At 42.1% G+C, this 24,311-nt stretch overlaps 1 protein-coding gene across 6 annotated transcripts in view; it reads right to left on the bottom strand.

The window, feature by feature from the left end:
* Positions 1–24,311, bottom strand: part of kif26ab (kinesin family member 26Ab) — a 94,099-nt gene that overhangs the window by 11,243 nt on the left and 58,545 nt on the right. For 4 of the 6 annotated variants that reach the window (XM_072458371.1, XM_072458369.1, XM_072458372.1 and 1 more), the window contains exons 5-8: positions 8,408–8,591; positions 4,284–4,499; positions 1,818–1,911; positions 360–622 (exon numbers count right to left, since the gene is read on the bottom strand). In XM_072458371.1, the coding sequence (XP_072314472.1) occupies positions 360–622; positions 1,818–1,911; positions 4,284–4,499; positions 8,408–8,591 (757 nt within the window). Of the gene's footprint in view, positions 1–359; positions 623–1,817; positions 1,912–4,283; positions 4,500–8,407; positions 8,592–11,469; positions 12,370–24,311 lie in introns of those variants that run through there. The other 2 variants (XM_072458374.1, XM_072458375.1) reach the window with 1 other exon arrangement.

Here is a 24,311-nt window from a genome sequence, read left to right as displayed (position 1 = left end):
CAGGAGGGGCGAGGAAGTACAAGGGAAAACAGTAGGCGTTTGTGAGTGGTATTGTTTAAGAGAGAAGCACTTGTGACTGTTTCCGAGCTACAGTTTTCCCCACCATCCCCCCCATAATTCCTGTACGGTGGAGGAGTGGAATAATAGATTCTGATGGATCCTGACAATAAACAATGGAGTCAATGCACAGGTAGGAAGAACGCCATCGACAGCACACGTGGCTGAAGCTGGGATTTAGATGCAGAGGTAGGAGGAGAAGAGGAGGGCTCCCATGATATTTGAACATTGATCAAAGGAAGAGTGGGATCAGAGGCACAGTTGGATCAATACGGTGAAAAGCAAACACGCTCTGGTCCTACCTGGGTGCCGCAGATGGGATCTTCTTTCAGGTGGATGCCAGGGGACTGTCCATCTTGAAGGCTGCCCGTGGACACCTCAGACAGCAGGTCCTTCAACTCTTCATCTTTGCCGAAGATCTCCACGGCCGACACCCTGACGGAGAAGCGCGTGCTGGTCTTCTCCTTGCGCTCGTTGATGAGTTTGAAGAGCCAGGAGATGGCGCAGGGGACGATGCCAAAGCTCTGGGTGGAGCTGTCCTTCCCGATCATGGTGTATGTTTTGCCTTTGAGGAGAAAATATAAAGAAATTACCTTTTGCTTTCTGTTAAAGGAGACATATTATGCTTTGTTTCCCCCAGGTACTTAATATTGAGTAGATCATCATTTTACAATTTGTTCATCATAAACTGCAATATTTATCTAAAACAGCCTAATAATAGAAACAGATCCAGTGACTTAAAACAAATCTTCATTGTGACATTTCACTTCAACAAGCAGCAGAATATCATTTACATTTGAAAAGTTGCTATGTGACATTTTAGAACATGTGTCACTGTGAATCTTATTTTGTCAAATAACCTTAACTAAGGACAGGGATGTGAGCGGGGATAGGGGGTAGGTGGAAAAGGGATTTTTCGGAACAATCGAGCCTCAGCTACAGGACAATACAGGTTTAACTCAAACATTATATTTAGTGGTGGATCAGAAAACAGCATTCTGTAGCTGCATTGAATGGCATTAAACTTACTTATATATATATATATATATATATATATATATATATATATATATATATATATATATATATATATATATATATATATATATATTTATTTAATGTTAAATGCTGAACAATACATTGAAAAACCTGGATTCCTACTCTTCACAGACCTGCCCTGTAATTTGGCCAAGTGCCATCGCATGCTTGTCTCGATTGAGTCACGGTAAAAACACACTGTGGAACATTCCTGGAGACAAGTAGGTGGAGGACACTTTTAAGATAATATAAGATGGTTTATGCAGGTTTGTGTCCTAAGATGAACGGAGCTGAGGAGAAGAAAGAATCTTGGCTTTTAAAAACATTAGCTGCCCTGAGTGAACAAGATAAAAGAGGTCTTACAGGTTCACTGCAATATCCAATCCTTTCTAAATTAAAAATGAACTTGAGACCGAAGAGCCATTCCAGACTGCAATGTTTCAATGAAGGACTCCAGCCAGCATTATCTTAAACTAGCCCTTCAGTCCAAAACGCACTAGTCAGGCCAATTACTAGGATTTTAATTACAGTCTGGACCCTGAAGCCTTGATGCAGCAGTTTTCCCTCTACCCCGCCCGTTCTCTCCCGTCTCCCATTCCTCTCCTCACACCAGTGCACCGCTAAGCCATTTGTGAACCTCAAGTGCAACTAACAATGAGAATGTGAGTTTTCTTCTGCTAACAAAGGCCCCGGTCTAATCTGTTGCCAGTAGAAGGGCTTACCGAGCTTGACTTGGCCGAAGGAGAAGATGCAGCCGTCCGCTCCGTTCACCACCGACTGGATGACCTCGGCCACTGTCCCTGAGCACACCTCAGCCTGGGGAAGAAGCAGAGAGCTCCATGACGACCAGGCCACACATCAATGGGGAAGTAGCATGGTAATTGGTTCTGCTAAAATGATTGAATGGTTTGAATATGTTACAGGTAATAGAGGCAGATATACCCTTTAATATTAAGTTTGAAATGTTGTTGGATCCACGTTGCTAGATTTATCTCACATCAAGCCGAAAGTTGCTTCTAGTTTTTTATTTAGTTATATTTATTTAGTTATTATTTTTTTGTGAAGATTAATTTATAGTTTTTCCATTAACAATAACAGCCATATAAGACAAACATTCAAAACAGAGAGGAAAAAATGTAAAGGATGTGTTATAAATAAGGATTTTTGAGGATTATGATGGGCTGAAAAAATAATCATCAACTCATTTAGCAGTCTTTTAAAAGTTTTGTGAACCATAAATAAACTCAAAAACATGCCGTTCGCTGACTGTAAAGGTCTCAACTCAGACAAAGCCAGAATTACACCAAAAAATGATGCAAGAAATGTGTAAAATGTATGCAACAATTTAGTTTTAAATAAAGTCCGTCTTCATCGAGTTTATTTACAGCATGTTTTAAATTTTGGTCAAATTTTGAAGTGAACTCACAGGCCTGTTGCAATCTTAACAATTCTATTCATTCTAGTCCTTTGTTACATTGAAATAGCCCCAATCTCACTCACATGCACTCAAACGTTTATACATTAGCTTATACAGACACAAAAGGTAAGGTGAGTGAAGAATCTCGCCCAAGAACACAACGGCAACAAGGTGTGACTGACATTTTCATAAATACAGATGTGTCTTATGTGTCTTTCCCATTCCGTAGCATGAGTGTACACTGTATTGGTTTGGTGCTTTTGTGTATTCGCTGTTCATTTTGGCAGTCTGTTCTCCCCCCATAGGTCTCTGGGGCCGGGCTTCCCCATACATCACACACAAACAAGGCCGGAGAAGCACAACAGCCTGCTGCTACAGCTCGCCACCAGCAGCGCGGTCCCAGTGGCACAATCTAGCAGCTTGGCCCCACTTGTGCGCCGGCAACATTTAGACTCCAGCTATCAGCGCCTCGCTCACAAAACCTCACCGGTGGCACGATATAAGATCTCAGTACGGATCATGCTGCTCCACCGCTTTTGTCCTGCGATGACAGTTTCTTCTGCTCCACTTGCTATTTAGAGTTGACTGCACCACAGGGAGAGGTGTCGAATACTCAAGCGGAGTCAATGGACGATGCGTTGAGTGACACGAGCACATCTGACCATTCCATTAAAATACTTGTTGTTTTTTTGGAGCAAACTTGTCTCCGCTAAGTTCACGCATAGTAAACACGTGCGTGACCCTTGCCTCAGATCTCAGCGGGCGCGCTTGAGGTTAGATATAGCCACTCTATGAAAGGAGAGGTTACATATAACTCCAGTGGATTCAAATCATTCCCCGGCGAGCTTAAAAGAAGGCCAGCTGTTGGACGCACACAAGCAAGAGTGTCCCTTGACCCAAGACAGGCATTTTTGCTCTAAGCCCACCAGCCACACCCTGACAGTGTAAAGACTCCCTTTTCCCTGGCATAGAGAATATCAATTGGTAAAAATACGTAAATAAATGGTTGTGATGGGTTTTCTCAATCAACATTCAGTTCACAGTAGCATTAGCATTTTAGCGACTTCGGAAAACCTTATTTTATTAAAAAAAAAAGGTCTTAACTTGAACTAAAAACACTTTTCATCCGAATGCTCAAAATTCCGAAATGGAGGCGACTGGAGGCACATTGAAGTCAACACGTTTTCAATAATAAACTGACATTTGCTAATGATTTGAATTCTTCATGAGAAAAAATAAGCAATCATTTTGAATTTCCAGGGTAGAAATGCCAAAATGTTTGCTGTTCTACAACAAAGAATAGGTAACAAGCCTAAAACTTGTATTTGAAGTGTGTCATATATCTGTAGATTAAATGAAAAACTATTGTGGGCTCAATAATTCTGTGTATTTGTCCAGTAAAAAAGAAAAATCTGTATTTTGACTCATTAAAAAATCATACTTCCATTATAATCCTCTATCACATTAGGAGATAACATAAAATACAATAGAAATTCATTTGCCAAAACCACCTAGAGGTTAATCCCAGTTTCTCCCTTGAGATTACATTATGTTCCATGTCACTTTTGCCTCCAAATTCCATAATTTAGAACATTTTGTCATTACACATTTTTACAGGATCCATAAGAAATATATACTATTTTTCTCAGTACAGGACTTTATAGAAATTAAATGAGCCACAACCTTTTCTATCAGCTCATTTACAACCATTCAAACTGAGAAATTCAAATGGAGTTGATTCTCATATTAACCATTAAGACTTTGTGCTTACTTGTGAGGCATCCTCGGTGAAAACAGCATCGAAGGCGAATATCTTTGGGACGGCGACGGTGGCGGACCTCCTGTGGCCTGAGCTGGAGTGGGGGCTGGACGCCGGGTCGTAGAGGGTCACCTGCTTCTTTCGACTGTCCACTTTCAGAAAAGACTGGGATTCTGAGCCGGAGTCTGTGGCCTCCAGGGACGGGCAGATACGCATCATCACTTTCACCTACACACCACACAGGAGAGAGCAAAACGCAATGGGGAGGATTATAGAGAGATAGTGGAACATGAGCGGAATCAGCAGAGAAGTATGAATGCATTTGAAGAGAAAAATCACTACGTTGCGTATTTTTGGCAGACATTTAGAAGTTTTCAGTTTCTAAAGATGTCTTGATGCGTCTTACTTACATGCAGGAGGTGGAAAGCTTGTATTGGTTATATAGCATTTTATGAGCAATTTCCCAAAATATTGTACCTGTTAATGGTATTTTTGACCCAAAATAATTAATATATTAACCTAAAACAGAACGTTACACATCATCTAGGTCAAAACTGTTCAATTATGACATCAATTATAATCACAATTATTTAGCTCATAATTGAAATCACATTTGCCTCGAGCTATTTCTTTTATTCTTGTGTTGTCAATTTTGATACTATGAATATGCTCAATACTACTTCTTTCTTTGTGTATATGTGGACTTATAATAGTTCAGATGAAGCTTAAGATCATTCTAAGACTGTTCAGGAAAGGTACTATTTTGTCCTGATTGTGTTTTTTTTTACATTTCTATTTAGATATTTGCATAATTGAGTATCTAGTTTTGATATTAGTTTTATAGTTTTAGATCAATAAATTGATACATTGACGACCCTACTTATTAGTCACGTTTTTTCACAGTTTCCAAAGCCTATCTATGTAGATTAGAAAAGTGGCTTTGCTCCAGATTTTGAGTGTCAGGACGAGCACACGTATCATTCTGAACAGAAGTTCATTAATTGCATTTTTTTGTAAACAATAGAGAAATAAATGAAATCATGATTATAATTGGATTAATTGTACATCCCTACGCTCCACATCGACACAACACTCCAGGTTAAAAGAACATTGTGGTGCCATCTGAAACCTAGAAATAGCCTGGCTTTGTATTAAAATTACCCTCACGTCCACTGTGTCAAAGTTGACGGACACTGAAGGTTGCCATGGATACCCCCCTTTTTAACATTGACTGGTGAATCTATTAGGACAACACAGCACCTAACGGTGTCAGCGAAAGGCATTAAGATGTGCATTGAAAGCCACAGAAGAGAACGGGTGGAAAAATGACACTCCATGCTGGGGGATTATCCCAACACAAGCAGCAGGATGGTTTTCCTGGACCATGAGTTGCAGAGAGGAGCATATGGACCCATGACTTACCATCCCACCTTCTCACTATGCCTTCTTCCACTCATCTTGGAAAACAACATCTCTAAATTCAGACATCAAAGGACTCATTTCCGCACATTTCAACAAGCAAGTTTTAAGCGCACATTATTCATATTAACGCATGGATTAAAGGGGAACTATCCAAGCTTTTAGACAGAGGGTCCAATGATGTCTTTTCTCCATGAAGATTATATTTTTTGAACGTTTCACAGAATGGCATAATACTTTGCCATCTCCATGAATACAACTCAATGACACCACCAAAGTAAGTCATTTTGAGCAGTGAATAAAAGCAAGATTACAAAGTACAATCCAGGCAAAGCATCAATATTGAGACAAGCATGTGACGGACCCTAAGCCAGAAAAGTAATAATGCACCTTTAATCTTGCTGCCATGGAGACTGTGATTGCCCAAATAAAGTCAGTGGCAAATGTGTGTCAAAATGAAATGTGCAGATGCTTGGTTTCTTACTAAAGCAACACATACAGTAGGTGTGCTAACAAGATCCAATGTGCTACTATTTTATCTTTAAACAGGAATGTGCTAAATTAAATACGAATCATGAATAAACATTTAACTGCGAATAAACCTGGGCAAACAGATCAGTGCAGAGAAACATCGAGCCTTGACACGATCAAATGGCCCACCAAACCGAACTACAACTGATTTAAGTGTAAAATGTCATGTGTTTGGTGATTATGGCAGGTAAGAGGTTTAACCACTTTACCATGATCTATTCAAAGTCGGCTTGTGACTTAAATCGGGGAATGACAGGAACCAATATGTGCCGTCGCTCACATCACCAATTACTCATTCACATAAAAGGAAAGGGTGATGCTGTGACACAACATCAGTTTGGCCGGAGATGGGATCAAACCCCCAAATCAACTGCTTGAAATAAAACCAGTCTAGTCTAGTTTAGTTTAGTCAAGACGAGTAATTTACATTTCATAACGCTGAAGCAATATTGATGACACTTCCAAATAATTGCACAATAATCTTGCATTGTCCGATTTCACAAAAGTGTTAGAGTTGCGTAGGTGTGGTCTATCAGCCTTTGTGCAAGTCCCATGTCTGTAAACTATCTCTTGCAACGAGATACGCTATTTTCCTCGCAAATACTGTGAAAAACGGAGCCGTGACTGACAGTCGACATAAACGGCCTCTCATGATACGTTTAGCAGTCAGTGTTGGTGGTTCATGTCAACTCCCTGCAGTGTGCACCTCTGCACCTATATCACCTTCTATACTTGCCTGTATATGTGACAGGAAACCCAATGCTGAAATGTGTCTTGTGTTTTTTTTTTTTTTTTTAAATAGCTCCGGGGCCTCACTGAAACAAAACCTTAAAACGCAGTTAACTCCCTTCCACATTTTGACAACCTGAGCCTCTCCTTACTCCATACACGTAAACAAAAGCCCCATTCTTCCCATGCGTGTATATAAATATTGCTTATATCCAGGCCCAGGCGCTCGCAAAACAATGCCACTGGAAATCCCTTTCTTTCAGTAAGTGGATTCCACAGGCCAAATGCAAACCTACAAAAGACCCCGTAGTGGCCCGTTACAGTGACTGACGTGTGCATATGTCAACCCAATTGCATTTGCCGACAGTTAAAGTGGGCTAACACAGATGACCGCTGAGTGAGCCTCGCAGCCAGAAAGCTAACTGACCAGCTTGTTTTATTCATGTTGGCTGGGATCAGATAGTGAAGGCCACAGAGGGTTGGCCGCGGTCTTTTCACACCTCGGCCTCTTGTGCTAATGGCGGATGATTCCCCCGTCCCGTGATCCTCTGGAAATCCATTAGTGATGTCTGGTATTTCCCCCTTTGAGCACATGTGTGGAGAGCTCGTTCTACCGTGACCTACATATGATTACAGAGATAAGTTGTAAAGAAAACAGTGAACCCTTTAAGGCTTGAACAGACTCTCCACAGATCTGACCTGTAGCTTTGCCTGATGCTGCCACCTGCTTGTCTTCATAGAGGTGGATAAGTGTGATACTGTGGAACTGTGAATTTGGAGAAACACTTTCACAAATATTTTCTAAAATGCTCTTTGCCTCTATCTAACCTTGATTATAGTAATTATGATGTTAGACACACTTGAGATAAACGTTTCAAGCCTGAATAAAGATCAAACCTCTGATAAATGCAACTTTCAAATGATTCCCTGTATCGACAACCAGCCCTCTCTATTGGCTTGATCTGTGTTTCAACATCCCTCATTGAAAAAAGTCACACGTCTGGATACCTTTGAGCAGAGGGGCGTTCTTCCTATCCAGGTGGGGTCTAATCTTGCTTTCTGGATACAGGACGTGGGCTCAGACAAACAATGGCCAATAAACCACAAAGGAAGAGCCCCGTGTTTATACAGCTTTGGTTAATGACTGTCCATAACAGCCAGTCTGGCTTTCATCATGGCGAGCTGTACCCGTGATAGCATTAGACGTCCTGGAGTAAACATGCGCGAGGATCAGTGAATTATAGTTTTGCTGCAGTCCAGTGTTTAAAGTGAAGAATGCTAGTGCTCAGAGCAGACCAAATTCACAGCATTCCAGCGGGCTTATCCGACTGCATCTGCATGGTCCGGACCAGCCTATAGAGCACGCTGTCTCCACTCGGCATTCTTCTCTCTAAATAGGCGTTTGTTTGTATTTTGATCGTCTGTGTATGGCTGACGTGAGGAGATTTGTGCCATACCTTTCCCATGCCTGGATTGTCTTTGACTTTGGACACAGCGCGGAGCAGGCATGGCGGTGCGGGAGGGGGCAGAGCCTGGAGGATGCCGCTGAAGTTGGTGGGGTAGATGGAGGGTTCCTGGGCGTGGAGCAGTGACGGCTGGTGTTTCTTGCGTTTGGATGATAGATTCAGCTTCTGTGCTGCCCTGAGAGAGACAAGAGGCAGAGGGTTAATATGAGTATGGATTTTTCATTAACATCTACTGTAGGGACCACTTGAACAAAGATAATTTAGAAGTCATACTAGCATTTGTGTTTCCAATTTCAGAGCAGAACGTTGGAATTCAGCATGTTATCCGCTGTTGAAAGCCGGCACACTCATTGAATGTGACAGTATAAATGTAAAAAGGCAAGGCATCGGATGTGAGTCAAATGAATGTAATGTAATGTAACAATGGGATTTTTGATTTTGCTTTCTTAATTCTTTTCCCGACCAGTTAAGAACAACTGGAGAATAGCATTCCAATAAACACATGTCAACAAGGCCATCTCTTACATTTGTTTTCTGACTTAACCAGAGAAATATTTCACAAACTTAGACAACCCCTTCTTTAAAACAGCTTCTTCTTCCAACACCTCCAGCAATAAATATCTGGCCTCTACTTCACTCAGTGCCGGGCAAACTGCCTTATAATTAGATTTCTGCTGACAGATGCTCCAAGTCCAACACATAAACGATTACCAAGCAGGACACGGCGTCTGACAGGGATTAAATATGGGCTGTCATAACAGGAAGGCACACTAAATGTACGCGTTTGTCTTGATCAAACACAAAACCACTGTCACATGCATGTCAGGCTGCACGGCTAAAACGCTGCCCTCAAAAAATGATTTCCTTCTCATCCTTCCCCTAGACTGAAGCCTTATAAGTTATGTATGTTCAAATTTGTAAAAGATGAGTTGCATTTTTAAGGCTTCAAGATGGCAGAGATTGTGGGTTTGACTCCCAGGACGCTGCCATCTGTTATGGGTTAGTTTTGTGAGATCATGGGATCACTTCAGGTACTCATGGCTTTCAACCCATTTCCAAGGACATGCATGTGTTAGGTGACTTGGTGAATGCAAGCTGCACGTAGTAAAGGAATGTGACTGAATATTTGTATAAATTTAAGTCCAATTCAGTTCAAGGTACATCCCACATCAGACACAAAGTAGGTAGAATCAACACGAGGCACACAAAGCTCTTCACCTGACTTAAATGTGCAATTTGACTTTAAAGTATGTATTTATTCTAGGACATAAAACACCAACAATGGAAAGGATTGATGGATGAATGTGAATGTATAAAAAACTGGACTGAAATAAAATCAATAATTAAAAAAAAGTTTACTATGAACTTGAAAATTAAGAAAAAAAATGAAAAAGTTGAAGGCGCGCTGTATTCAATGGTTGTCTGTGTCTTATTAGTTTGTTGACTTGTTGCTAGGATGGGCCACTTCAAATAAAAATAGGCTGTAAAGGCTGAATCAATGAATTGCATGTCAGCTTACGGGCAGCACTATGTAGGAGGAGACAGGTATACCTTCCTACAACTTTCATCAAATGTACCCAGACAAATTGCTGTCTGCACACTTCCTCTGCCCTGGCACCTAGCCGCTCTCCTCCTGTAACACTAGCTGGCTTTTTGACAGCGCTCTAATTAAAATCCACTGTCCGGTTTGGCCCCTGTTGTCTGCTGGAAATCAACTCTGTGGAGACACTGATTGGTCACACGGCCTGACTTACTTGTCCTCATGCACTCCATTCACCCCCTGAACTCTCACAACCTTCCAAAAACAGCAATATCTCAGTCCGGTGCCCGCAGGGGGGGGGGAAGCCGGCCAGACTTGTACAGTGGTCCCATGTATACGGTGTGGGATCAGCTAACACTGCATCTCAAAGCTGGAAAATTCAAGGTCAGGAAGGAAAGCAATCCCTCAAAACATTTTCCAGTCCAGTCAGTTTGATTTCAAAAGCAACACGGCGGAGACAAAGCCGCGCTTGTCAACATGAAAGTAGAAGAGGGTGGCGCTGTGAATGAAAGAACTGGATTGAGATTAAAAGATGAGAAATTGTGCAGAGCAAGGGTTTTATAAGGGGAGGGTGAACGAAACAGAGCATGTAAAAGAGAGAGAGAGAAGAAGGAGGAGTATGCAGAGCGGGGCAAGTCCGTGTGGGTCTTGGAGAGCTCCTGAAAGACCAGCTTGTGCTCATTAGCCGTTTCTGGTGCTGGACAAGTCTGGGTTGTGCTGCTGCTGCCAAGAAAAAAAAAAAGCAACAGCAACAGCGAAATTCTCATCTCCGGAGTCCTTTACTCGAGTGACAAGAAGTGTTCGCTGCCCTCCCCTTCTCCCGGTGCGCTCGCCCCCTGCAGCGACAGCCCAAGAGCACAATCAGCGAACACACTGGCGGTTGATGGAATAATTATTGCAACCAAGAAGGGCTCCAGTCCCCGGGGAGCTGCCTTATGTGTGAGAGCATGCGAGACGGATCGTGTGACTGGCTTAAAATGAGATGGAAACGATGAATGCGAGGTGTGGAGAGATAGACAGACAGGGGGAAGAGTCCTCGAGTGGTCGCACGTGGCTGCAGGAGGCTTCTGTGCCAACGTGCGAATAAGATAGATGATGGTAGGTGTCTCCTTGCCGCCTAAACCCGGCATCAGAAAGTCAAAACATACAGAGAAAGGCTGGTGTAATTGCAAGCTGGCAACCTTGAAAGCTCATTCATGCCGGACAATGGCGTTCTGTGAAAGGAAAGGAGAGACAAAATAGATGACAGTCGCGGTTTTGCACAACACGTGTACGCATGGAGAGGAGGGAAATTAATTGCAGTGCTGTTTCTGCTCACTCTATAAGGTCCCTACCCACCTCTTCTCTGCTTCTCTGCGCAACTACATATAATTCGATTTGTACTCCAACAACAGCTTGCCCACCTGTTCACTCTACTATTTTTTTCATTTCAACACAGTGTGATCACATTCCTTCACTTAGTACTATAATAACTACAACGTATGCGTGCACCTCAAGAAGCAAGTCTACTTACAGCTCTTTCCAATCCATCCTCTAGTTTATGCTCATAGTCAGAAAACAGACAGTTCAAGTTTGCAGTCCAGGTCTGCGGTGCTGGTCTCCATTACTCATACATTTGATCCACCGCAGGGGTAAGAAGGAGTCGTAGTAGTAGTAGTTGTAGTAGTAGTAGTGGGGACACAGCGAGGCGGGGCTGCACCCAAAAGTCAGGGACACTCAGGTCTTCTCTGTGCAAAGCTGCAATGAGACACATTAAGTTGACGAAGGTTTAGGTAGTAGGAGCAGGCGAGGAGGTGTCGAAGAAGCTGCCATAGTAACTGTATAGGAACCATTCAGGCATACAGGTGAATAGATGAGTTGGGTGAGGTGGTCCGCAAGAAGCCAGAAGCAGGTCAAGAGTGATCCAACGAAAATGTCAATTCCAAAGTTCAGAGCAGCATAGCAACAGCTGGCTTTTCAATAACTTTACATCCAGCGTGTTTCCCCCACAGGCTTGTGTCCCTTTATTTTCTCTCTCTCGCGGTTAATCCTTTAGAGCGACTGCTGGTCTGGTTGTCCGGAGTTTTCTGCTGCAGGATCAGGGAGGGGAGAGAGCGGAGAGGAGCGGCTCAGCACGCCTGACTGCTCCGCGGATTTCCACGGGTGGCTGGGAATGAGGAGAATTCTTGGTGCTCGTTCTGCCTCCCGGTCTCTTCTCGCAGCCGCTATCAGAGAAATCCTGGCAGCTGTCCTACCTCCACTCTCCCTCTCTCTCTCCCTCTCTTTCTCACTCCCTCTCTCCGCTTTTCTTTCCTCAGCCCAGCCCCTTTTCTCTCCCTGACTGCCAGACGAAGTGTCAGCTCTCGATTGTTGGCTGCTCACGGCGCAATTTTCCCTACTACTGTCTACACCCCACCAGCACGTCACATGAATACTTAATGCCTTACAGGAGCCCCTCTCTTCTTTTAGGGGTCCTGGACTTCAAACAGATTTCATGAGTATATCCCCGCAGAGCAGCAGTTGCAACAGGGCACACTTTTTTTTTTTTGCATTTTGGTTGAACGGCGTAATTAGTTAGATGAACGAATTGCTTGTCATGACGCAAAATAGGGAAGGGTTTGCGTGCAACAGTTTTGGTTTTTTTGCTTGATACCAGACAGAAGCAGGACAATGAACACATGTTGGAAAGCAGATTCAAAAAACCAGGAAAAGCCAGTCAATGGTCAAGGGTAAAAAAAGGTGGAATTGAAGCGTGCGAGTGGGCGATGGTCGGGGTGAGAGTGCCCCGTATTCCCCTGGCTTCCAATTTAGCCGTATAAGCCCTCTCGCTCTGTATGTGTTTGAAAGGCTGGCTATTTGAGTGCCTACTGCTTCGACAACACAGCGGCCAAAAAGTGAGTGGGTGTGAGACTCCGCAGGATGAAAGTGCATTCGGCATAAAGGCACAGCAGCAGCCCTCTCTCTCTCTCCTCCTCCTCTTCTGCTTCTGCCTCTGACACAGTGCCCTTTATATGAACTTGCTCGGATTAAAAGTGAAATAGAAAAAGTAAAAATGTTGATATATGGCATAACCTTTACCTCGCACCTCAATCTAGCTTGCCTCTGCTTTTCGGGGGGGGCTGACCACATTGGAATGATTTTAGCGCAGCGCCAGTCTCCTGGAAACTGCTTTACCACTTGGCTAATCATGATTGGCAAGACTTGATGAATAGGGGACAATGCTAATGTGAACATTGGTCACCTTGACAGTGCAACCAGCCATTAGACCTATCCCCCCCTTTGCAAGCATTCAGTGTATACCTTCCCGTTAAGTGTTATACGTCAATGGGTGCTTGGAGTGTCCAGATAGTCCCGCAGCTTCATCACTGTCTCCTTTTGAACAGACCTAAGGGACTGATAATGATTGCAATATAGTATATGAATGAGCCAAAGCAAGATGGATGTAAAAATCAAGGCTGCTTTTTGAAATGGGAAGGTTGGTCCCTGGGCGTCTGGTTCAGAAAGGACGTTGAGATTTTCCCTTTTTACATCTATAAAAGGAGGTCAATGACAGAGGTTGGTCCTGCCGCCTGTGCAGCGCTCCTTTTGAATCACCACTTTGGCAGGCTGTCAATAATTGCTTTCTTTTGTAAGGCAGGCATTTTCCCCTCCTGGATAACCATTGTAACCGGCACACCCATTCACTTCTTCGTGCAAATTTGTCTCTGACTTCCAAGCCACATCTTTATCCATTGTTGTTTAATTACCGCGTTTTGCACATTAGCTAGCCTTGACATTTTGTTTCAGCGGACTACTCAAACCATTTGTGGTGGTATGAGATCGCCGGTCTGATATAAAACTGCGCTTTGAGCCCCCTGCAGTGAGTTTGCTGATTAGCGCGCCAGCCTACAACTACTACTCCCTCTCCATGAATGAGAATACTGGATTCTAGCCACGCATTGATAATGAATACAGCCTGCCGTCTCGCTCGCTGTCGAAGACATTCACTATTAAACAGGGGCTCAAAGGAAACGCCGGGGAAGGTATTTTTTCGCACATAGCCATGTTACAGTTTGCAGCAGACATTGACGAGACAGAGGTGCCATATCAGCAGATGTTTGTGATTGATTCGGCTGGTGGTGCGCGGCTCTATCAGGTGAGATGCAATGTTTTGGAGCCCAGGCATAATCAATAGGAAATCTCCCCCGAGCTAAAATCAGTACACACCGTCTTATTGATGGGCTGCCCTTGACACGATCAAATGGCCCGCCGCCCCCACAGGTACAGCACTGCAACATAAATCTACAATATCAGCCAGCAAAAAGGAGGAGCTGCATCTTTGTGTCAAAACATCTTTACTAGGATGTAACAATAACTGAAATATTGTGATATTGTATCGTCAAAAGCCTCAGTAATATCGTGGACGGTCACAATTGCAGCAACAAACGGCAAACTACATAGACCATGATTCTTTGCACCAATTCAGTGCAGAAAACGTGGAAACTGTTATTTTTCTCCAGCACTTTTAGTATATTTTAAGTCTTTGGAAATGTGACAGTAATTATTCATACAATGATGATACAGGGAAGGAAAAAGTAGTTTGCTGCAGAGGAATGTTAGTTAGTTGTTTTAGGTCAATATTGCACTTTGCATTGAACAAACTGTTAAATGATGATCTACTCATGTAATAGTTCAATACTAAGTACCTGGAAGAAAAATGATATGTCTCCTTTAAAACTGTGTGCTCTCCCTATAGAAGAAAAAAAGCCTTCTTGTCTTTTATTTACAATGTTTTTTATTATTTTTTTTATGTGGATTTGATAGGAGTGGCTTTGCTCAGAGGGTTAGTGCCAGAATGATTCAGAACAGAATATAATAAATCTATCTAATAAATCTATCTAATAAATCTAATTTTGAATTGTAATTGGAGACTACTAGAATTGAAAGATTTCATGGTTCCAGTGCTCCAATCTTAACAATACGAATCAAACAGTACAAGGTTAGTGATGGGATAAAGAGGAATGGTCTTCACAATTTAATAACTGCTGTTTTATTTACTGGTAGATAATCATGATGCTTCTGTTTGTCTCATGTCATTGAAGCATATCTAAGTGTCCTGTGTGGCCCCCATGCTTCCACTCCCAGGCTACACGCATCCTGACCAGCTAATCTCATGCTGTGATTAAGCATCCATGACATCAGCCCACACGTTCATATGGCACCCAGGCAAGCTGGAGGAAATGATGTCATACAACCAGGCCTGGCAGGGATAAGGCCCACCCACAGGAGATTTACGGGCGAGGTCGGGATGCTAATCATTAAGAATGGGACCATAAAAGGGCTTTTTCCCCCCAGTAAATCCCTGTGTCATACCAGGTCAGTGGAGGCTGTGTGGCTTCGTATGGCAGAATGTATGCATTACATTAGCACTGAAGGGGTTAAATGTAGGGCCAGGTTGGATGAATACAGCAGTGGGAACATGACAAAGCAAATCCCGCCTCCTGTGTGGTACTGCACTGTAGGCTCATAATGAGCCTCTTTAAATGCTCCCTGCAATCAAGGGACCACTGATATAAACATTCATTTAGGCTTCTCCCTCTGCTCCCAAATTGTTCCAAGCACTTGTGTCTGGGCAGCACACACTGAAGATTGCAATTAATTTGGAAACACATTTGTGCTCTTTGGAGGTGGCTTCTTTGAAGTCCAAACGTGGAGAAACTGTAATGGAGGAAGTTGCCTCTGTGTATCTTATCTGTTTCAGATTTAGATCAGCATCAACACAAACCCAGATAGTTTCAACCATTTTGAAAAATGCATCTAAATCTATTTCCGTCTAAGTCAAAAGCATTAAAATGCAGGAGAAATCGAGCAGGCTTATCAAGATGCCTGTTGCATCTTATCACTCTGTGCCGCTGCCTGTTGGATGTGTAAATGCAGTTTACAGGGAGCTGTCCTCCTGTGTCCGTGTACGCAGCACAAATCTGCAGGAAGTGGCCAAACACCTCAGGCTAGGGTTTATAGACTTTCTATAAATCCTCGCAAATAGATTAATGGATCCAAGCTGAAGCAGACAGAAATGGATGTGATGTCCAGTTAGAGAAGCAATATCCTGCCTGGCACACGGGAGCAGCACCCTGGACCGCAGCCTGCAGAAAGCCTCTTTGTTCCAACAAGGTGTTCAGCAGGGCGTTGTTCCTCTGCACTGTCTGGCCTTGGACACAGAATAGCAAATGGGGCATCATTTGCGAGCTGACTGCTGACAGCCCAAGGCTGCACACACATCTTCAACTCAGAGCTGCGGCCAATTAGGTAAGGCTAAACATGTCCATGTAACATCTGTGAGCACAATGTGTGTCAGAGAACAGCAGTATTCCACCGTTCTATTTTCCATGCATGTCATAAAGCAGGTTTGAAAGCTCTGACACAGACATGCATCCTCACGTACAAAGATCCTGCATGAGATCAGGATTCACGCTCCCCTCACACTGCTCTGTGGACTGGGCTGGAAAACGAGGGATTAGGGTGTCCTCTGGGAGCAGCCGGAATAACAGAGATCATTTGGAACACTGGAGGGGGTACAGCAGGGTACAGAGGTGTAGCAGCGGGAAAGAAGAGAAGAGGAAATGAGAATAATGAAAAATATTCTACAGAAAAAGACTGGAAGCAAAGACAGGAGAGGTAAGAGGCCAGAGGAGAGCCAGGGCATTTTGTCTCTCCATCACGGAGCCTGGCAGAGAGCCAACAAACTCTGTTTGACAAAGTACTGTAAATAATTTCTGCTTCAGAGGAAATGTGACTGTGCAACTCGGCTACAGCCAGCCGGGCTGGAAATACTCTATTCCCAAAGATGGAAATCCTCATCAGCCAAGAAACTGTTGGACTAGTAGCAGGAAAAAACACACCAATATCCTATGAATATGAATAGGAAGCAAATTAAAGTGCAGGAGTCCAACTGCCGCGATTCTTCACAGTGATGAATGCATTGTAGCACTGGCTTTCACCTGCTAAATATACCTTAACTAGTCTGACTATCAGGCCTAGAGGGGAGGCCCAGGCACAATGTGTTAGCACCACAGGAACCATTTGTCAGGTATGGAGATAAAGAGCCTGCAAGATGCCTCTGGAGGGGAACAATGCTCTCAACAAGAGGCTCTGACCCTGCCGTTTGCAAAAATCCACAGACTGCAGATTCAGATGCGCTTATATAAATGCCTGGAGGAGTTGCAGAGTTTTGGAGACAGTTGCTGATGAAGACACATTCTCGGTGCCGCTCTGTAGTGTGCTGGCACCGCTGACATAGATTAACAGCCTCTTTCATCTCTCTCCTCTCTCACTCTCAGACACCGCTGCAGGTATTCAGCTGGCGGGTCGATCCAGGAGGAACACTGCTTCTCCTCTCTGCACACACTGAACTCTCTTTCACCCACTGTCCCACCCACGGCAGAGAACCCGGGCACAATTAGACACACAAACTCCTCAGGCAAACTATGCAGACAATTTTGATGCAGGAAGGATAAATACACAAGAACTCTGAGTTCACAAAATATTTTAGACAAAGTTATGTTTGTGAATCTCTTTGCAATCTGGAGAATCTGAGAAGGCGGCAGATTGAGGACTGAAGTGGTGATTGTAGTAGGTATCGCAGCAGGAGTGACAGTGGCATAGACAGTTAAGCCTTGAAGCATCAACAGGAGGATGTGCTGTTCAGATCTTGGTCCAGTTGGGAGATCATTTGTTTCATTTGAATTTTAAATGCTGGTGAATTGATATGATTTACTTTTTTTTTTACCTTGAAAAAACATGTTTGAACTAATTTTCTATGTCTTTTCCCACTGTTAAAATATTCTTAATGACAAATTCATCGTTTAATTATTCAATGCTCAGATCTTCAAGCTTTCAAAGTCCAAATTCAGAGTGTAAAATTCTCAGTGAAAATGTTCAGATGCCAAGATTCACTCACTTTGATCGATTAATGCCTCTAATAAAGTCACTGTGAATTTTAGACTTTGAATTTAGACAACTGAATATGAGGGCTTGAAAAGCATTGAATATTTAAAAGGTAAATTAGACCTTTTTTTGATTTTTAAACTGAGAAAAAAACATTTAAAAAATTGTGTATACTGCAAAAAATCTAAAATGTTTTTAAGGGTTAAAAAAAATTGATTAAAAGTTAAAAAAAGTGATTAAAAGTGGAAATGTGCCCATCTTTAAAATCCAAAACATGAAACATACAGTCAGGTTTTGTCCCAAAATGTGTGGATTGAAGCACGAGAAGGAGCATTTAGGCAGAAAAAATATGCCAAATCAAACTAATCCACTAAAACTGTTAATGAACAGTTGACGAGTAACAGTTGTAGTATAGTAGAAGTAATACTTTCACCTCTAAAATGAAGACAACTGCTGACAAAGAACGCTTCACTGAACAAACATAATATCTGTGGAGTCAAACCCAAAGTCCAGGTGCGTGAGCGTGAGGCGGAAGTGAGTAAAGCCAGGCATTACTTCTGCTCCACTTGCATGCTTCATTAATCACTTAGTGCCAGCGCTAAGACACCTTGCGATTATTTATTTGCACTTCTCCAGGCTGAGGCTATCACAACAAACAGGCCCGCAGGCGAGCTCAACATTTGGGAGTGATTAATCAGAGGTGGGCCCTGAAACCGGGGGAGGGGCTGCTGACACGTGTTTTTGAATCTAACAGAGAAGTTTAAGGCAAAAGGGAGTCTAAAGGAGTGGATAACCTGTGTACATATGTGGAAAACATGTAAAGCTGTGTGGTCTGTTGAGCAAAGAGCATGGGAAAATCCATTAGATCTATTAAAATATATGATCAGATTATCATTCTTAAATAAATGGGTAGAAAATTGTGACTCCTTGATAAAATATAGTCCATGAATTTGAAATAACGCTCCAAGACCACTGCAAATATTAGATTTAGAGGTTCAAACTAGACCGCTTGAGTTATAAAGAAGGGAGGGCATTTTATATAGTTTACTGTAGGACTGAATGATGTTTTTGCAATATGCGATATGACTGTTGCATATAAGTGCTGCGATATTGATATTATTGCGATATTGTAATATACATTTTAACACAATGATTTAAGTTATATTAAAACAAATATGTCTGTGCCTTAATGTATAAGTCAAACTCTGTCATAATAAAACTTAACAGAGACAAAAGCAAGCCTAAGTCAAAGATAATTTAGACCAAATAAAGAAAACCATGAATAAAATCTGCCTTTTTCAGCGTTTAATTTGTTGTAATATTGATTATTGCATTGGCCAACATTGCGATATAGATACTTTTGGGATGTATTGTGCAGCCCTAGTTTACTTTAATCATTTATCTATTTATTGACCTTTATTTAACAAGATAATAACCCATTGAGGTAAAAATATATTTTTCAAGAGTGAAAAAAATCGAACAGGACAACTAGAGGTTTGTAGAGGTGAATGTTCTGTTCCGTTCAGGAAAAGTGCTTTTGGACAACTATCGTTGCTTAGCGAGCGTGTCAGGCCCAGAACACAGAGCTGCTCGTACAAGAGCGCTGTCAGCACTGGCAACATTTACTAAGGCTGTAAAAAAGCTTGTTGGAGGGTCAAATATGTCACCGTGACTAACTGTTTAGTATTGAGGAGTTGTTGGTGTAACTCCAAATGCACTGTTCTTGTATGTGATATGTCGAGTGTGCTGATGTGTGACTATAGTGTTTCAATTGTCCTGTAGATATTTTGACATCAACCTGAAGCGACTGAAGATGGAAATTAGCAACATTGGCTAAACTATTTACATATTTACATGCAAAATGTTCATTCATATGTGTTGTCCCTTTACAAATAAATACAATACAAATACCTGAGCCAAAAAGATATTTACCCTAAAATAAAAGCACTGTTGGAGAATTAAGATTACTCAAATGTGCATGAATCATTCTAAATGAAAATGTCAATGGTTTAATGACAAGAGGAACAATTATTACATGGTAGAAAGTAGATTTTGCATAATAGCTCTCCTTTAAGATTCAGATAAACCTGCTCTCAAAGTTTCACTTCAGTTTGTAGAGCGTTCCAAGCTGTGGGAGCAGCATAACACACTTCCCCATATCAGCCCAAACTTGAGGGAATAAACAAATGATAAATGCCACGTGAGACAGTTGGGGTGGGAGGAAAAAGACTTCAGATTGATTAGTACTATTTTAAATGAATATGGTATCAAATTGAGAAGCTGATGTTTGAAAAGAACAAGAACAGCGAGCGACTGCATTCTGTCTTTAGTCCTTTTTGTCCCTGACTCAGAATGCAATGACCACAATGTTCTTGAATGAGAGACTTAAAGCACGACGAGTGATAGCTAAACTGTAATAAAAAAGTGCAGATAGACACGGTGCGAGTGCATGATTAGACTTAAGCAGTTTATCCCATCACCCTCTCATAAAGTCACACCGGCAACACGGCACTGGGCCACATAGTGCGTTCCAGGATAATGGGATTTTTAGTACACTGCAGCTGGCTCTCGCAGGCTGGGTCATGAACGATTACTGCCTATAATCCTCTCTATTCACTCGCATATACATGCGAAACACAGCGCATAAAGCTACGCCGCTGCTTTTAGTGCTGGATACACTTTTTTTGTGGTTACAGCCTGGACAATAACTTTTAATCTTTCCTAATGCTGCACTAAGGGACATTGATGTAAACAAATAGGAGTTATGGAGCCTCTTGTATGGTCCATTAGGCTGATTAGGTATGGATCATTGCAGAGATCACTGATGTTAATTCCCACCAGTTGGTACGTGGCCCATCTAATACGAAATGAACATAAATCAACATCATACCATTATGCACGTTACTCGTTATGTATATGCACGTGCATTTTACTAAGAAAAATTACCGGGATGCAAATTTGAATTTTTATAAGGTTCCATTTTCTAAAATTGTACCACATTTTATGCACACTTAGTCCCGTTGAACCAGCTGTTGTAAATACAGTTCACGTTTCAGTGTGTTTGGTTTAATACAAAGTTGACTTTTTTGAGTGTTATAACATATCACACCTCATCAAAAACATACCAGAGTTGCAATTAGCTTCAGTTACACTTTCATTAATCCTGTTTACAATGTCATCTTCTTTTCTCCTCTGATCTTCACAAAACACTCAACACTCAACACTCAAATTTGTGACTTTGTTGGTTGACATTTTTCTGTGGTATTTTAAGTCCATAAATCCTTTTTAAACTCAGTTTGAGCATTTCTGACAGCTACAAGTTGGTTACAATTGTGTGCTGACGTTACCATGTAAGAGGAAAGCTAGCTTTTGTCTGTTTCCCATGGCAAGTCCTTCTGCAGCCAGTAGATGGCGTGGTAATGCTTATCATGATAAAGGAATGCTTCACAGATGTGTGCTTTTCATACATTATAAGTTCTAAAACATGAGCTGTCAAAGCAGAAGTATTCCAAAAAGAGGGATGGGTATAAAGAACTGGTCCGATTTGAGAACCAGTTTTTGTTTTTTACTAATTTAAGCGCTTTTTTTTAGCACTCTATCTGAATTGCATGTCTCCTCCCTTATCATTTCCTCTCATCGATGCTGCTTTGGGCTGTCGTATCTGTAAATGTCAGTCTGAGCCTCGACCGTGCTGTGCTTTCTACCTCACAACAAGCAAACGTTTCAGCTCTGGTGAAGCCTCCGACCAGAGCTGCACATCATGTCCGTGTGGATATAACACACGCTTTTTTCATTCAGCAGAAAAAGGCAAAACAGACTGAAGCGTTTCAAATGATATAAAACAATGTTATTACAATGAGAACTATGGGCTGGTAAAATTGTGTTTTTTAAATATCTATTAGGAATCATTAATAAGACAATTGTTAAAGAACTGGATCGATATGAGGAAGGTTAGGTTAGGTGTCTTTATTCGTACCCTTGGGTAAATTGGTTTAAGATAAGATAAGATAAGATAAGATATTCCTTTATTGTCCCACACGGGGAAATTTCATTGGTGCAACGCAGGTAGATACAGAGGTAGATACAGAAGAACAGATCACTTATAGGAAGTCTGAAAAACACTTTCAGTAGAAGATCTCCTATAAATAAATAAAAACTCCCATAGACAAATAAATAAATAAATACCATTGCATGTGATCCCGACAGTAATTGCACATGAATATGTGTCACGACAGCACATAGATTGCACATGAATTTCACAGTAATTGCTGTGATTGTTTGTGATGATTAAGAGGCATCAAACATACATGCAGACAGTATAATAAACACAGACATAATGAATTAATACAATTAAAAATGAATACCATTGATATTGTTAGCTCTTATTAATTCCCATTCCTACCCAAGAGCAAGAGTTTAAAGGCCAATGCTTAAGATGCAGTACTAGTAGAAGATGGATAAAAGCAATAGCACTGACAATAGCCGTGCCCCAAGAAGTAATCTGCATTTCATTTGTAAAAACAGACAAACAGAAGGATGGGGGGACCAGGCAACAACAAAACAAGCTCGCACAGGGAAATCAGCCTCAACCTGCTGATTAGGCATCTATTAGTCATTTATGAGAAACTGAGAGCCAAGTATAAACTCACCGGGAGCCATCTTTGTTTGTCTGGATGGTGGGATGCAAAGGCTCATGGGAGATGGGGCCAGAGGGGCTCCATTTGGCGTCTCACACAATGGCATAGAAAAGTCTCCAATGCAATTTCCAAGCACGCTACATTTGAGTTTTCTTATTCTCCCACATTCCCACGCGACGCTTACGGAATACAAATCGGCAGCTATAATAGATCTGATCTGCATGACACCTTTGACAGAATGAGGTTTAGATGGCATCCCTCTGCCCCCAATGTCTTCATATGTATTCAAATCGGAGGAAGCTAACGAAATGCCGACCACAGCGTGATGGCAAACAGCGAGGTAGTGATCGGGATAGCTGCTGCAGGCAACTATTAGCCGCCAATTCTAGAAGGAATGCTAGACGTGGGTTGATAAATGGGAGGTGGGAATATAGGGCACGGCCTGCTGCCTACACTAGACCTGGCCGTTTGATGCACATATTTAAAGCACAATAGCGTCTCTGTATACAGCGCGGAAAACACCTCACGGCTCCGATGTGAACGAACACGCTGCCCTTTCTCCCCATTGGCCCGGCAGCGTGGACCCCGGGTGAGCGCGCACGCTTGAGTCAGCATTTTGAGCCTTTGTTTTGGCGCCATGGCAAACGAGCCCCCTTCCAGACCCCCCCTCGGAGCCCCCCCACACGCTCCAGGCGATGTGAGTGGGCCAGCCAGATTTCCTGACTCAGTTATTTGGCAAAGGTTGCGGGGTTATCCTTTCCACAAGTACTGGGCTGTCTGTGGTCTTATCTCCTGGTTGTTGGCCGTACATGATGACAATAGGTGGTTTGCTGTCTCAGGGCATCGCGTTTTGATCGTGTCCAGGGGTAAACTGGATGGAAGGGGGAGAACTCAAACCTTTCTCTGTGCTGGGGTAGGAGAGCATATGTGGAAATGGAGTTAGAGTGGCTGGACTAACACACACACCCGAAAAAAAACACTAAAGAAGGAAAGAAATGAACTGCAATGAAAGACAATCAATTCCATTAGGGCTGCACAATGTATCGCAAAAGTATTAATATCACACTATATGCTAATGCAGTAATCGATACTGGAGCAAAACAGAATATAACGCTGTCAAACTAAAGTTATAATGTTGAAAAAGGCAGATTTTTGTTCATGATTCTCCTAATACAGTCTAAATTCGCTTTGATTTAGTTTCAGTTTTGTCTTTAACTTTTTATATTGACAGATTGAAACTTACTTTATTATTATTGAAACTTACTTTAATTCAACACATTATTTTGTCAAAAGGTATATTAAAATATCGCAATAATATCGATGTTGCAGCCACATAACAAGCATGTCCAATACATTTGCAGCCCTAATCTCCATGTTTTTGCTTTGTCAAAAACTGAATTTGAACAAACAATTGCCCTTTGTTCAGGGAAAAGTGTCCTTCAAACAACACATTTGAAAGATAATGTTGCTTATAAAGAGTTAGAAACTCGACAAGACTGAACTTTAAATGACAAAAGTTGTAGAAGTTACATTTCCAAGAATCCAATCAAGGTTTTGCTCATTAAAGTTAATTCAGAGACAACACACTCTCCATAATAAGGTGTAGAATGCAGCACATTTAAAATGTCCAACACAACAAACCACAGATAAAAATGTCTCTGTATTTCAGTCTAGTGACTCAGACAGTCCAGGCGTTTGTGTGGGTGGATGAATGATGCTGCTCGGATGTATCTGCCTGAAGCTCCCTGACGATCGCTATCAACACCTCTGTATCTGGCATCACAGCTGACCCCTGAGCTGGGCCCGTCCTGCC

The sequence above is a fragment of the Eucyclogobius newberryi genome, unplaced genomic scaffold (assembly GCF_026437365.1).
Source record: "Eucyclogobius newberryi isolate DKJ021-1_F unplaced genomic scaffold, fEucNew1.0.hap1 SCAF_21, whole genome shotgun sequence".
Taxonomy (NCBI): Eukaryota; Metazoa; Chordata; class Actinopteri; order Gobiiformes; family Gobiidae; genus Eucyclogobius; species Eucyclogobius newberryi.
This window is presented reverse-complemented; position numbering and strand designations above follow the sequence as displayed.